At 38.0% G+C, this 14,957-nt stretch overlaps 2 protein-coding genes across 2 annotated transcripts in view; both read right to left on the minus strand.

Moving 5' to 3' along the window:
• Positions 1-4,297: 4,297 nt before the first annotated feature.
• Positions 4,298-8,430, minus strand: mafaa (MAF bZIP transcription factor Aa). The gene has a single exon (XM_039670088.2). It carries the CDS (start codon positions 7,681-7,683, stop codon positions 6,730-6,732), a length of 954 nt encoding a protein of 317 aa, XP_039526022.1. The 5' UTR covers positions 7,684-8,430; the 3' UTR covers positions 4,298-6,729.
• Positions 8,431-14,325: 5,895 nt separating this feature from the next.
• Positions 14,326-14,957, minus strand: part of zc3h3 (zinc finger CCCH-type containing 3) — a 72,020-nt gene continuing 71,388 nt past the window's right edge. The window contains exon 12 of the mRNA XM_039670096.2: positions 14,326-14,864. Coding sequence (XP_039526030.2) covers positions 14,794-14,864 — 71 coding nt within the window. The 3' untranslated portion in view covers positions 14,326-14,793. The remainder of the gene's footprint in view (positions 14,865-14,957) is intronic.

Consider the following 14,957-nt stretch of genomic DNA (forward strand, 5'->3'; position numbering starts at 1 on the left):
GTGCCATATGGGACCTCTGTTGTCCCGATTAAATAGACTGTCTCTATCAAAGTAGATGATGCCAATATTTATTTTTTTTTTTTCCGTTAAGGATATGGTGCACTGTTGTGTACCAGGGTGTCGATCTTTCAGCTGATGCAGCTTTGAATATATGACTTTATAGAATATTTGGTGAAAATGTAGGCTAATGTAATAGATAACATTTAAACTGTAATCTATACATCCCTCAGTTTAGGTATTGGTGTTCAGTGTATTAGGGCTAAATACCTAGCTGTATATGATGTTATTTAACTTCTGTTATTTAAGCCAACCCCACTCAGATGAGCACCAAACTTCTCAAACCATGTCTTGAATTTAAGAATCTTATGGGCAGCCTCACGTTTAGGGTTTATTGTCATTTAGCATTTAGCACGTTTCGAGTTTATTGTCATTTTGTCATTTTAATTCTGCCTATTTATGTCTGCTTATTAACTGTTTATTTTATTATTATTTTTTTTTCATGAAATGAGACATTCAGAGCCAACATATTTCCATATGCCCGACAAGAGAGAGAGAGAAAAAAAACTTTTTTTTTTCTGCAAGGCCCCAATGTTCACCTCACCCAAAGCCAGAGGGAGTTCCACGTGCTCAGTGTATAGCTGGCTGTCAAGTTGAGATTGACAGGAGGTCTTTCCACACAGTAATTGGTAGAGTTGCAAAGTCTGAAAAATTCAAATCTTATGGTATTTCATCGCTCCGTTTTCATAATCAGGCACGGTTCGACATTAGGAGCCATTTGTTTGTCTGTTTGTTTGTTTATTTATTTGTTTATTTTCGGGTGCACGAAAAAACTGAGGGAAAAAATCGCTTGCGTTGCAGATTTTCTCCCTGTGATAGCATGTTTTTTCGCTTTGTCTATTCAGCACACAGCGTGTCAGCGCGCGTTTGTGTGTGTGTGACAGCCGGTTGTGCAGCGGCGAAGGGTCGCTCACTCACCATCTGTAAATTGCTTTTTTTCAGCGGGTCGGTGCAGCGCCGTGGCTCCGCTCGCTGTGTGGAGGGAGCCGTTCCGCAGTAATGAGTTTGTCGGCGTTTGGGGGTTCGCGCACGGTGTGCGCCCTGGGTCACTAATTCAATCCTGAGAGCTTTCTAAATAATTATTAATACCTGCTAAGCGTTAATAGAGCTTCATAGGCGATTCATCAAGCTGTCGATATATTTTGGGGGTTGCGACATTTTGTGTCTATGATTTCAAACACGTCCAATAAACGTGGCCAGCGTACAGACCTCTAGAGGCGAGGCATTTATTGCAATCTGACGAAAATGACCATTATGAATCCAATTGTTAATTTTGTTTTCTTTTTGACAACCAATATTTTGTATGACGGCATTTTTCTTAGATTATCATAGGCCCACGTAGGCCTATAAAATGTCGTTTATTCAAGTAGTCAAGTGTAGGCTAAACACAATTTCCAAAGTGCCTCCATGATGTGTGAAGTGCATTGTGAAGTGAGTGTGTGTGAACGTGCGTCTGCCTCTCTTGTAAGCTGAGCCTTATAGAGACGCTGACTACAGGGGAATCTCATCGGCAATGCAGCCTAGACGCCAAAGAACTCACTACCTTCCTCTCACTCTCACTTCCTACTTGCCTCCATCTCTTCTCATCGCTTTATTAAATGCACCTTGGCCTACGGTTACCAACGTGCAAGATCAAATGTGTGCCTTTTGGCACAATACATTCATATTGAATGCACTGTCGCAGAGAAAAAAAAAGGAGGAAAAGGGCATTAAAGAAACAATAAGTATTGTCATCATTCACACTATTCAAATTCAATTAAGCCATTATAATGAATAAATTCAAATAAATACACATGCTAATATATTAAAACAAAAACAGTGTGAGTGTCAGTCAGGTCCATGTTTGGATAAAGTGATGGCTGTCACACACATTGTCTCCTCTGACACAGCAGAAATGAGAGGAAGTGTGGGGGATGGGGTGGGCTTGAGAGAGCACACTGAGACTGAGATTCAGTCTGGATGCTTCCGAACTGAACAAGGACAGACAGCATCTCAGTGACCACCTCTTGCTCCAACCAAACGTGGCCTGTTGTGTGCATAACAAGGAAACATGACAAATGTCATGTTTAGCAACTCATGTCAAGCAGGCTGAATTTCTGTTTGAGAAAGATACACGCAGGCCCTCCAGTCTTCTACTCTTAATAGTAAAAAGTAAGAAGAGTATAAATGTCAGTTATACAGTAAACCTTCACAAAAAGACAGTGGCAAACAAAAAAATGCTCCCCCTTGGCTGCACTGTCCAAAAAAGATATAAAATAGTCAAGCGTCTAACCATGCTGAGACTTCTGGATGCTTGAGGGAAAAATGGCACACTGTCCTCTATTCAAATACAGCATATAAAACTGCATCTATAGTTTTATATTTGCACGTTATTGGATTTTTTATTTATTTATTATTTTTTTTTTAATAAAAGTAAAGAATATAAATGACATGTTTTGTTTTAATCAATTGAAATTCTAAGTGACTATTCCTGTTTGGGCAAATATTCCAGAAAACCCTCTTCAGAGAACCTCTTAGCTTTCTTTGGCCCGTCAAAGATCTGCTACATTTTGTCTGTTTTTTAAATTCACTAAACTGCATCAAACTAGACCAACCAAGTCACACCATTCAAGAAGCAGGTTTCATTATCTCCAAAATAACCTTGATGGATTAAAAAAAAAAGGACGAATTATTGTAAAAATGACAAATGACAGTGGACAGAGAACAGGGAAGGGGCAGAGCAACTCTGAAAAAGATTTATACTGACATTTAAGTTACAGCACTGTGTAAAAAATTCAGAACATTTGGGATTTCCATTAATCTTAATATGCTGGTTGAAATAGCTCATAAGTGGCAGGCAGGTATGATGGAGGGCAAGTAATGCATTTCACCCACTGAAACATAATTAATGAACTTCCACTGGGTTTCTAAATGCCAATGAATATGTCGTACTTGATATTATGATTAAACAATGAAACACCCCTCAAATTTGAAAACATTCACTTTGCTTTTTCATCAGGGCGAATTGATAGTTCTTTAAAAGTATGGAGAGCAGAAAGCCTACAAGTGTGATGGGCACAGTGCTTTGTAGATTTTCATGCACATGATGTTAAAAAAAAGAAAGAACCAATATTAATATTATAAAGACCTTTCCAATACACGCATATAATGAATTTGAACTCATCCGAACCTCTAAAACTGTCGCCTCTGACACAACCAGTGATAAAAAAAAAAATAAATAAATAATAAAAAAAAAACTGCCACAAGCAAAAGAGGTTAAGTGACACGCATCCAGTTTAGCCTTTGATATAACAAGTGCAGAGGTCAGAACACAAAAAAAACTAAAAAAAAAAAAAAAACTAAAGTTGAGCCACCGAAAGGCTGTAGAATAGACTCTCACGTTAATCACGTCAATCTTGTTTAGTTTTAAATTATTTAGTTTTACAAAACTGTTCATTCTAATATAATAATATCAATTAAGAAACATTTGGTTTACCATCATTGGGAGTGAGGAGAAAACGAACAGGAAGATTAGGCTACTTTGCTGAAGAATAGTTTGGCGAGGTCTGGATAAACTGAAACAGTAAATCGCGCTCCACAGAAAATGAGAGTAGCCTATAACGTTTGCCATTTTGAAAATGTAATTGATCATAATTTCATAATTTTCGCCTTAATATTATTACTCGGATGAGGTAAAAATTGATTGCGACCAATACCACACAAACTTTTAATTAACCCTGATTAAAAGATGAACATTTAGTGCCACCCAACATTAAATACTTCTGCTCCAATTATGCGAAGTTTGCGAGCAATATAATAATAATAAGAAAAAGAAGAAGAAGAGGAAAATGTGATTTAATCTTTTAAATAATAGGCTAATTAAACATTTGTGTCATAAACGAATTTCACGTTGTAAGCATTTGTACACTTAAATATATCTCTATACCGCATAAAAAGTATTAAGCCTTCATCATAGTTCATATAATAAATTATTGAAATTAATTCATTTCTTTATCGTAAACGAACATAATAACAATAGTTGAACATTTGAAATTGCGCTATTTACTTTTCAACATGCCTAATTTGCTGAGCCCCGGACAACGTGTGTTTTGTTTCGTTATTTCGTGCATTGTTGTTATTTTTATTTCTTTACCCGATATTTTTTAAGCGTATAGACTGTGAAATCTTTATAACACTTGCATAGATCACATATTTTATCTTTGAAAAGACACTTGTTGAGTAAGTGGGAAACAGGCTGAAGCATTTGACAGAAGTTTTTATTAAACATTATGAAAACAAGATTCTGAACAACATTCCATTTCGAAACATTTTGGTTTGGACTTACTGACACGTAAGGACATTTATATTTTCGATAAATATATAGAAATTATAGGCTATGTACAGTTCTTCTTTTTTCCCTCCATTTTATTATTTATTTGTTTACATAAGACAGCACACAGGACAGCACATGTGGTTATGTAACCTCAAATCGCTGTGTCTCAAATTAGACCAATAGACAGAGAGGCGAACTTCATCATAATTCATAATTTATCCCCAAATTAAATCAATGTTAACAGTGGCTTTCATGTGAGAATATCAAGCAGATACTAACCCAGGTAGAGGAGCATACTTGAAGACATTATTTTTGGAGTCTGGTCGATAGATTTGTTAGGGAACTAAGCATACACGGGTCGGAAAGAATTTGAAAACGGATAATTTACGTGCATTAGATAATCCACTTTGGCAACAAGATGAGCTATATTTCAATCTCAAATGATCACGATCAAATGCGCACGATTACTTTTCGCCAAGTTTGCACACAAGTCTCTCTTTTATTTTTGAATTATTTTAGCATTTAATCTACCTGTAGTGTAAGGGTCGGAAGCCTATTATCATCACCACCACAATGTTGCAATGCAAAACAGTAGGCAATTGCTTTATACAGCATATGCTACAATTTTATTATGTCATAAGAAGTAAAAAAACAAACCAAAAAAAAAAAAAAAAATTAAAGTTAATATTTTTGTCGTTTATCATCTCGGCCATTCAGAGAAAAAAAAAAAGAAAGAAAAGAAAACTTTGTTCAGGAGATGATATTTAAAGTCTAACCAGTTTTCTACATATAACTTCATTTATTTTGAAGTACAAAATTCACATAATCAGAGCTTCTGTTAATTGCTTTCGAATTTGGTGCATAGAATATTAGCAGCAATTAAAGTCCTTGTGTTTATGCACTTTCGACGATCGACTATGTGCACCATAACATCAATTTGATTAACACAGAGGAAAAGAAATGTTATAAATCCCAATTCTTTGAATCGTAGTGCAGTAGGCTTCCTTTGAAATTGTACATATTCAATAGAATGAGATTATCTTTGTCATTTGCATGCTACTACATACAAACATCGTATTAAGACGTTTTAAATAATCAAGCAAAAAGGACTTTAAAAAGAAAGTTAAATTAACACACCAATCGACCTCTACATATGTACAAGCTGGTAATAAATAACTCTGGCTCAGTTCGGTTTTTTTGTTCTTATTCTTAGACTACTTTTAAAACAATAGAAAAAAAAATGTAAAGACTGATTTCATGTGATTTCTCAGGTACGCATGAGGTCCGTGTCGAACAGAAGAAACGAAAGAAAAAAAATGAGAGAAGAGAGAGTGGTTAAGGGCCATGCTTTTCATCCAAGTGCTGTATGGGGAAAAGAGAGAAAGGACCTGGCGCGTTTGGATACCATACATGTCCCGCATGCAGGATTAGTAATGCAGACATGAGCAATGATTGAGGGCCTTCAAAGTTCACAAGCCCGCTCAACCTCAGTTCATGACAGAGAAAAGTCAAGGATGTATTGCTATCTCCCCTTTCTTGCTTACAAGTGTTTTATTAGCATTATTGTTCCTTTCAAAGTTCCTTCACAAGCTGAAGTTTCGTTTCCAGTATTTTCTCATCGCCATTAAGACTCGTCAATCCGTTAAGACAAGAAAAAGAATATTAAGGAAGCGGATGTATGTCTATAAACATGTTGGACTTTGCAGTTAGCCTATTACTAAAAAGACAAAGGAAAAATACGACTTTACAGAATCCAAAACTGATGGGTCTTTGGAGGTTATGAGTGATCCCATGTTTAGATCGGAGGTTTTATGAAGTAGAAGGGTCCGTGCAGTATCTGTGGAAGATAATCCTAACATCACACTAACCTTAAGACTTTTATGGTGCAGTTATACACAAACAATGGGTGAAAACTTTAAATACGGTTTTGTAATGTTAGGCTCTTAAAATTAAAGGTTCTTCAGTGTTTCTTTTCAGCACTTTAAGTTCAGCAAAGAACTTGACCTTCTTATCATTAACCATTTTGGCTGCAAAAAGTGTGTAGTTCTTTGGAGAAGGAAAAGTTATAGGCCTACATTTCCAGATTTTGGTTCTTTAAAGCACCAGCACATAGCTAGATGTTTTTCTAAATAAAACATGTAGGCTATTTGTGGAATTTAAAAAGGTTCTCCTATATGGCCTCAGACTGTAAAACCTTTATTTTCATGAGTGTATGTTCTAGAACGGACATTGGGTATTTAAGAAACAAACAAAAAAAAAAAAAAACGGAAAATAAGATTCACACTGAAAATCATAAAAAATGTAAGGTTTAAAAAAACGAATACGTTGGTGTGGGAAAAAGTCTTTAACAAGAATCACTCTCACATGAAGAATTCCGTGGAAGTGGTTTTGCCGTGAGTGCCGTTGGACGGGTCTCGAGAGTTGCCTCCGTTGCCACCGCCGCCGCCGTTAAAGGTTCGGCTCGCGAGCTTCTCGTACTTCTCCTTGTACAGGTCCCGCTCTTTCATGAGACGCGACACGTCTTGCTTGAGTTGCTCCACCTGGCTCTGGAGCGTGCACTTTTCGCTTTCGAGCATATGACGCTGCTGGACGCGCTTGTAGCGGCACGACTGCGCGTAGCCGCGGTTCTTCAGGGTTCGCCGTTTCTGCTTGAGGCGGATCACCTCTTCTTTGCTGAAGCCTCTTAGTTGCCGGTTAAGCTCGCGCACTGTCATGCTCACCAGCTGCTCGTCCGAGAAGCGGTCCTCGATGCGCGCGTGCGCGTGGTGGCCGTGGTGATGATGGTGGTGGTGGTGCACAGGGTGGTGGTGACCGTTCGTGGGTGCCGAGAGGTCTTCTCCGACGTACTGCTGACCGCGGAATCCCTCGTAGGGCTGGTGGTGGTGATGATGGTGGTGCGCATTACCGATGAGTGCTTCCACTGCGTCCTCGGGCGTCAGGTTGAGGGCCTCTGGACTTATGTGATGCTGATAGTTGGGAATCCAGTAGAGATCGTCCAGCTGCGGCTTGCCCGAGGAGCCTTGGGTGTTGTTGTTGTTTCCATTGTTGTTGTTGTTGTTAACACCATTTATGAGGTTCTGCCCAGGCTGAGATCCGGGACTGGGGGCACAGAAGCTGGGCGAGGAAGGCACCGAGGAGCAGGGCGTGCTGATAGGGGTGGAGGACAGCGAGCCCGGAGGCAGGCGATGGCAATAGCGGTCGGCCTCCGGGGGCTCTTTCTTGACCTCAAACTTCATGAGGTCGAAGTCGTTGACATATTCAATAGCCAAAGGGCTGTTGGGCAAATCTGCGCTCATGGCGAGATCGGTGGCCATGTCAGTCCATGCGACACCTACCCTAACAGCCAAAGCGACACCCGTGGGTTTCACTGGGATTATGATGAAGGTGAATGATGGAGATGAGTGGCCAGGATTTAATACATAGGCACGAGCTTCTATTTATAGGTGTACGTATGTCCATGCATGTAAATGTACGCACACACCAGCCAGTTTGCTTCTTGTTGACAACTTATCCCAGGTCAAATTCACACGTTAATATCACTGGCCAGGGCGGCAGAAACTTGAGACTCGTGAATTCAAAATCACCAACCTGACTCGTCCTCGCTTCACAAAGCAGATAAATCGTCCTTTGAGTATCAGAGACTTCAAATATCCTTCTTCACCTCCGTTTTTAAGTGCCCTCTAACTGGAGGCAACAAAGTTTTAAGCATTCATGGGAAGAAAGCGAAAACTTTCCTCACATTTCGAGAATAGTCCGCCACACAACACGCGCGCGCGTCAAGTTCAGAATTCGTCAGACTTTGCCTCGAAGTCCACAAGAATGATGCTGCTGCTGTCGCTTTTTACACAGTCACTAGCAAACGCGGACCGTAACAATGTGTGACAAATCTCAGAGTAAGTTCCTCTTGTGGGACGCTCCAGCGCAGCCCGAAGAAGGATAGGGAATTTTGGTACACAATTCACCTCCTTCCGTGGTCTGTTTTGAAGATATATGGACTGCTGTCACTGTTGCTTTACGTTTACGGCTTGAGCTTATTTTTTGCACTGTTGTCCACCGCTGGCACGCAGTATCACTGAAGCACTGAAAGGGGCAATGTACCACTTTATACACATGGCCCATCTGAGCGTCCAACCCAGAGAACGGAACGGACCAATGGGAGGAGGCGTAGCAGTAGACATGCATATTCCTACAGCAACGCCTCTATGTGGCAGCTGAGGCGAACGCGCAGCAGCTGAGAGCGCGCGTAAACAGGTGTTTTTCACGCCCCCTAGCGACATCTCTCCTGCAAACGCATGCTGAAGGTGAGCGCGAGGAAAGGCAATAGCCGATAGCCCAGCTCGTCTTACTTAGAAAATGTTTATTTAGAAAGGAGCAAACGCTTCTTAGACGTTATCAACACAAATGTTTTAGAGATGACTTAAAACACATTCATAAAACGGATTGGATGAACAATATCTATGATTACATTTACAATTTGAAATTAATTTAGACAGCAATACATTTATTGTCGCTAGGCTAATTAAATTACGAAATATTTAGCCTACATTGATTTAAAAAGTTCAACTTTTCATTCCAAAACTAAAAGTCATTAGTGTCTTATGAGCAATATCTTACAATCAGAGGGAAATTAATAGACATGTTAGGAAGGAAAGTCATAACCTCGCTTGCTAATTTATTTTATCATTTTAAATAATTTAAATGTGCTTTTAACTATAAGTAGGCCTAACTAATTAACTATTTCACACATCATCGTAGCCTTTCTTTTTACAATAATTATTTTTTTTAACAATAATTTATTTATATTAAAACCAACCATATCGTTCAGAATCCAGGAGAGATATCACAACAATTATATAAAAAATCCCCAGTGTGTTTTGACAGACCGTTTAAAGTTAAATTGATTAGATAATTATGTATTAAACTGCATATTTCCTCCTCGATGTGCCGTAACCCCTGAGCAGTCATTCAGTGTATTGATCTGATAGGATAACACACACGCAACTTTCCTCCCCGCTTATGACCTATAGGCGGTGATGAACTCAATAACGCGTGATCCAGCAATAAAATCAATCCACATTTCCGCCGGATAGGGAAAAAATGCGCAATTTGTGCGGGTGAGTTAATTATGATCCGCCACGCCAGTGCCAGCCACGCTCCGGATTTCTTTCGCAATTAACCTCTAATTGCATCTCGACTCATCTGCGCGGATCGACAAATAATTAAGCCCCACGCAGCGCGCGCCTTCATCGCCACAGCATATGTCTTAATCAGAGGAGCCAGTCCTCTGATGAAGGAAGTAGCTACCCAAAGATGAGGGTCAGTCTAACACTATGCGAGGCCAGCTCCTTATTGCAGTGTATGCCATGGAATATGGATCAATATCTGATAGGAGAGGCAGATAAGAGAGATAGAAAAAAAACATAATGAGTAGACTTAATAACTTTATGTATTTGACAGGTCTGTAAATAAATAATTAAAGAATCCAATTTTAACTGTAAAAGATTGTAAAAACGCTACAGTAAAACCCAGTTAACTGTTTAACAGCAAGTTCTCTAGTACTGGGAAACTGTAATAGATGTAACCCTATTTCTTATAATTTCTCAGTAAAATACGGTTAAATTTATTCTTTTTTGGAAGTAAAAACAAATTGTCTTATAATTTACTTACAGTGAATTGCATTGAACTGCCAAAACCACAATTCACTTTTTATGGCCACATTCAATACTTTTTTAAAATTGTAATAATTACATAATTAAATACATAATTATACATGTAAGTATCAATACTGAAATCTGCTGCATAACTTGCTTCTTACTACATCTGAGACCTTTGCTAACTTTATGTGACATGGTAAGACTTTCTTTCCAGGTGCCAATGAGTGAAATACAGACACGCTTGAGGCTCAAATCTGCCAACGGAAGGAAAAAAGAAAAGTGTGGGGGGTGGTGGGGATGGGGCTAAGAGGACGGGACAAATCATATCAAGGTATTTGAAGTTTAAGGTGCGCTAAGTCATTATGGGGGTTTTATCAAATAAGCATGAGTGGACCCCAAAGTCCAAGCTAAGCAGTCCGCTTTGAAAATGCTACATTTAAGAAGATCTGCCATCGTCCATTCAAGTGAGCGGAGATGGGGTGGGTGTGGATGTGGCCGAGGGCTTGAGACATAAATTTTGAAGTCAGGGCTTTCATTGTGCCTTTGCATATTGGGAGTTAGCTGCTTGTGCAGTTCTACCGATTTAAGCAAAATGGACATCAGCACGTCCAAGGAGAAAGAGTATGATAGTTTGAAAGAGAGAAGGGGGTTTTTGACTAGATATGTGCGAAAACGACTGAGACGGATTTGTCTGGTTAACCCGTCTTTAGCCAAAATAGTTGAGAGGTGCGAGGTGGAGTAGGGGTTATCGGAAGCAGGTTTGGAAAGGAGGTTTTTGTAGGCCTCAAAATCTCACAAATGCCCATTCAAAGACTCAGCAGTAATCATTTGACTACATTCAAACAAACAAGTATACAAACTTCTCTGAAGTTCTCAGCAAAAAAAAAAAAAAGTGAGTTAGAGAGAGCTAGAGGACAGAAAAGAGCATGTTAAGTGATGACGTGGCATGAAACAGAAGATGCAATAGTCTTATCTTTCTTATAGTGATACATCTGAGTGAAACAGCTTCTCAAATAGAAAAAAAAAATGCACTTGATTTTGTTCATCAGGAATTGATTGGATCATTTGCTATGTGATGTCATGAAAGTGACGGGTCGTCCTGCCCTTGCGCCCGTAAACATGTCATCAGAGAAGAGATATCTTTGCAAGAGGAAAAAGTAAAACAAGAATTGCCCATTTTGATTTCATGGTGACTTTAAAGAGAAGAAAAAAGAAGGACCATTTGATGAATTCCTTCAAGTAAACCCCCCTCCCACCCCAAAAAATGTACCACAACTTGGAGCTTTAGCAATGGAAGAAGACAAAAATAATAAAAAACCCGGCAAAAAGGTAAACAGAAATGAAGCCCAAACAGAAAGATGGGAGAAAGCGAGCAGTATGAAAAAAAGGGACAGAAGACAGTTATACTAATGACTTCTTGCAGTGGAAGTATGATCTTTATTGATGGGTTGGACTCTTTGCTGAGCTGTAACAAGTTTGTCTTTTTTATGCCTATAGGCGATCTATTGAGGTAGAGAAAAATTACACTTGACCTTTTCATTCTTTCCTTTTTTCTCATTCAAGTGAGATTGTCGTCGGAAAAATGTGAATGTGTTTTCCTTCTTTCCCTCTCACTCCCCTCCTCATTCTCTTTCACATGCGCTTTTACTAAAAATTGAAATATTGATCTTAATTAGAGTTTGCCGAGCTCAGCAGCTCGCGTTGAGCTTTGAGACAAGCGGCAGCAGACATCTGTCTAAGGCACTTACATCCTCGCCGTCAGAGCGAGGGAACGAGAGGGAAAGGGAGGGTGAGAAAAGAAAGAGTGATTGCTCCATGAATTTCTCTTTCTCTTCCCATGCAGATAACAGAAACTGATATGAGACCATAGTTAAAGAGCATCATGAATACGCAAAATCTTTTCCTGGACGCCCTCCTGTACAAAAGTATTAAGTTAAAGCAACCTATCGTTTGGCATCTATAGGGTTATGACTTTACTTAACAAAAGTTCTAAGTCTGTCCATTTCATTCAATGTGGTGAAATGTGATCTAAATGAAGGTTAATGAATATTTTTCATAATTAAGACTCATCAGGAATCTCATTGATTGAACGAATAAAGAAGAAAAAATAACATTGAATTATTTGAAAAACTTTAATGGATGCAAAGTACTTTGTCCTTTGTTTTATTTATTAAAAAAGCTTACATTGAGGCACTTACAAATGTGAAGCTTATTTTATAAAAGCATTACATGAAACTCTGTGTTTAAACATGTATTTATTTGAGTTATACAGTTGTTTAAATTGACATTTTAATGATTATTTTAGTGTTTTATGAATTACATTTAGACAACAAAGTTGTAAAACTGGATTTAACTTAACACAGCTATGGTTAGTAAGTGAGAAAATCAAACTTAAACCATGTAACATGCATATTGTTTACATCTTGTGGCTATATTTTTTTTAAAAACAGTGGGCATTTTAAAGTTTACACACACTTGTAAAACATTATATGATCAATAAGTAAGATATCATGTTTTTACATTGCTTTAACTCATCAAAATAAATGAATTTTTAGTTATACAAGAGTTATAGAAGTTATACAAGAGTTGTACAAGATTCAACTCATTTTTTAAAAATTAATTTAAGTTGAAATGACAAAAATTTACATTGATTGCACTTAATTTAAAGAAACCTTTTTTTAAACAGAGCGTTTACCCCATGCACTTCTAATATAAGTGTCACTTTTTTCCAAGAAAAGGAGATTAAAAAAATAAAATTATATATATATATATATATATATATATATATATATATAAAATGTTGATTATCATTATATATATATATATATATATATATATAATGTTGATTATCATTATATATATATATATATATATATATATATATATATATATAGTAATCAACTTTATGCCAAGTCATTTTAGGTTAAAGGGATAGTTCACCCAAAAATAAAAAATTCTGAAATTCTGTCATCACTTACTTGTTCTAAACCTGAGACAATTTGTTCTGTTGAACACAAAAGAAGATATTCTGACAATGTTGGTAATCAAACAGTTGCTGGTCTCCATTGACTTCCATAGTAGGGAAAAAATACTAAAGAAAATGGGGACCAGAAACCAAAATGTATCAATATATCAGTTATTTTATGTTATTTAAACAAAATACCTGTTGTGCACACAGACCAAAGAAACTCATATAGGTTGAAACCATCAGACAGAATTTAAATTTTTGGGTAAACTATTCCTTTAACCTGTATTGGACACAGGACATTCCTTTAAAAGAAAAACAAACAAACAAACAAACAAACAAAAAAAAATCTAAAACCAAGAGCTGCAATGCAAAAAAGATAAATTCGAGGTTGGATGATGTATGAGAACTTTAGTTGATTTCACAACACCCATATCAACATACATTCTTGTGAAGTATTCCTCCCTGCATGAACGATTAAACAGAGGAGAAAGATAGACAGAGAAGTCAAATGAAGGAGTGTTATCCTTCCCACCATCTCTCGATGTCATCGTAAACGTGGCTCGCATCATGGGCGCAGCCTTTATCTCGTTAACACGGCGGCAGGCTTGTCGTGTTCCGCAGCGAGACCCTCGCCACGGTGTATTAATGCCCCCTGTCGTTGCTGCCGGCGACGGTTAACCAGGTTTCCCGTCGCGACCGCCAGTCGTTTGTCACAGAGCACGGAGCACGAGGCCCTGGTTCAACGGAGCATTAATAGTCTTAATATCGGCAGTCTCCGCACAGTGAGGGGCGTTCAAGGGATTACAGCTCCCATCATCCTCTCTGTACCACTGTTTAACACCCAACATCCTAATTACATTACCCGACGGAGAAGAGGGAGAGGAGGAGTGCAAGAGGCAGGCTCATCTAAGAACGGATCCTCAATCAAATGCACATTTTAGGACAAGACAGGGAGAAGAAAAGGAAAATGACGTTGTCAGAAATTAGTTGTGATGGATTTGGTCAGACAGCAGTTAGAGAGGAAAAAGTGAGAGGAGAAGAAAAATGAGTTTTGAAGAGTGTAAGGGAGGCGTTACGTTTTTTTTTTCTTCTTTTCCAATAGATTCCTTAAGACTCAATTACAGTGACAGACACACTCATGAGCGATGTCCTTTACACACACCTGCTTTACAACACATATACCGATACTTTTCACGCTAAACATTGTTATTCAGAGAACAACATGGGAGTGAAGTGGTGTGTGATGATACTTGGTTTAATACTTTAGACCGAAGCGTTTCGTCTTTAGTCATGATTTTAGTAGGCAAACATGCTCACAAATAAAGAGAGATGAATTCGCAGGAATCACAAAGCAATTTTATTAAGTAGTTTTCCATTCTTTGAAAATACATTTTCACAAGCTTACATTCTAAATGATAAAACTAATTCTTTGCACAACAAACCACTTCATAAACGCCGTTTTAAAAGCCCCTGAGAATAACTTTACACTTCGAAACTAACTCCATTCTCTTCGAATGTAAACGTCAGCAAAAAAACCCAGTTTTTTGCAGAACAGTATTTGATTAGAATGAATATATTCTGTAATTGTGAATAGTTACGCACATATTCCAAGAAATCTATATAATCAATTCTTGGAATTCTTGAAACGATGATTTGATACCAAAAAATAGCTGTGAACGTCTAATGTACAGAGGTTTTTGTAAACTGTTCAAGAGAGGCGGAGTCAATTCCTTATTTCTAAAATAAAAAAAAGTTACGTTAAAAAAAGTTGAATTATTCATTACTGATTAAAACACCCACCATTAGCCCTCCTTTGGCGAGGGTTCTGTTGGTGTTGAAGACAAGAACCGTGGCTTGATATGCAGTGTCTTTCCTGTGACAGAGAGAAGAAAGGAGAAGAACATTTCCACAAAGAAACAACATGTTACCCATAACGTAAGAGTTTATTTCATGTACTCAAGGGAGT

The sequence above is a fragment of the Pimephales promelas genome, chromosome 8 (genome assembly GCF_988280905.1).
Source record: "Pimephales promelas chromosome 8, fPimPro1.hap1.1, whole genome shotgun sequence".
Classification (NCBI taxonomy): domain Eukaryota; kingdom Metazoa; phylum Chordata; class Actinopteri; order Cypriniformes; family Leuciscidae; genus Pimephales; species Pimephales promelas.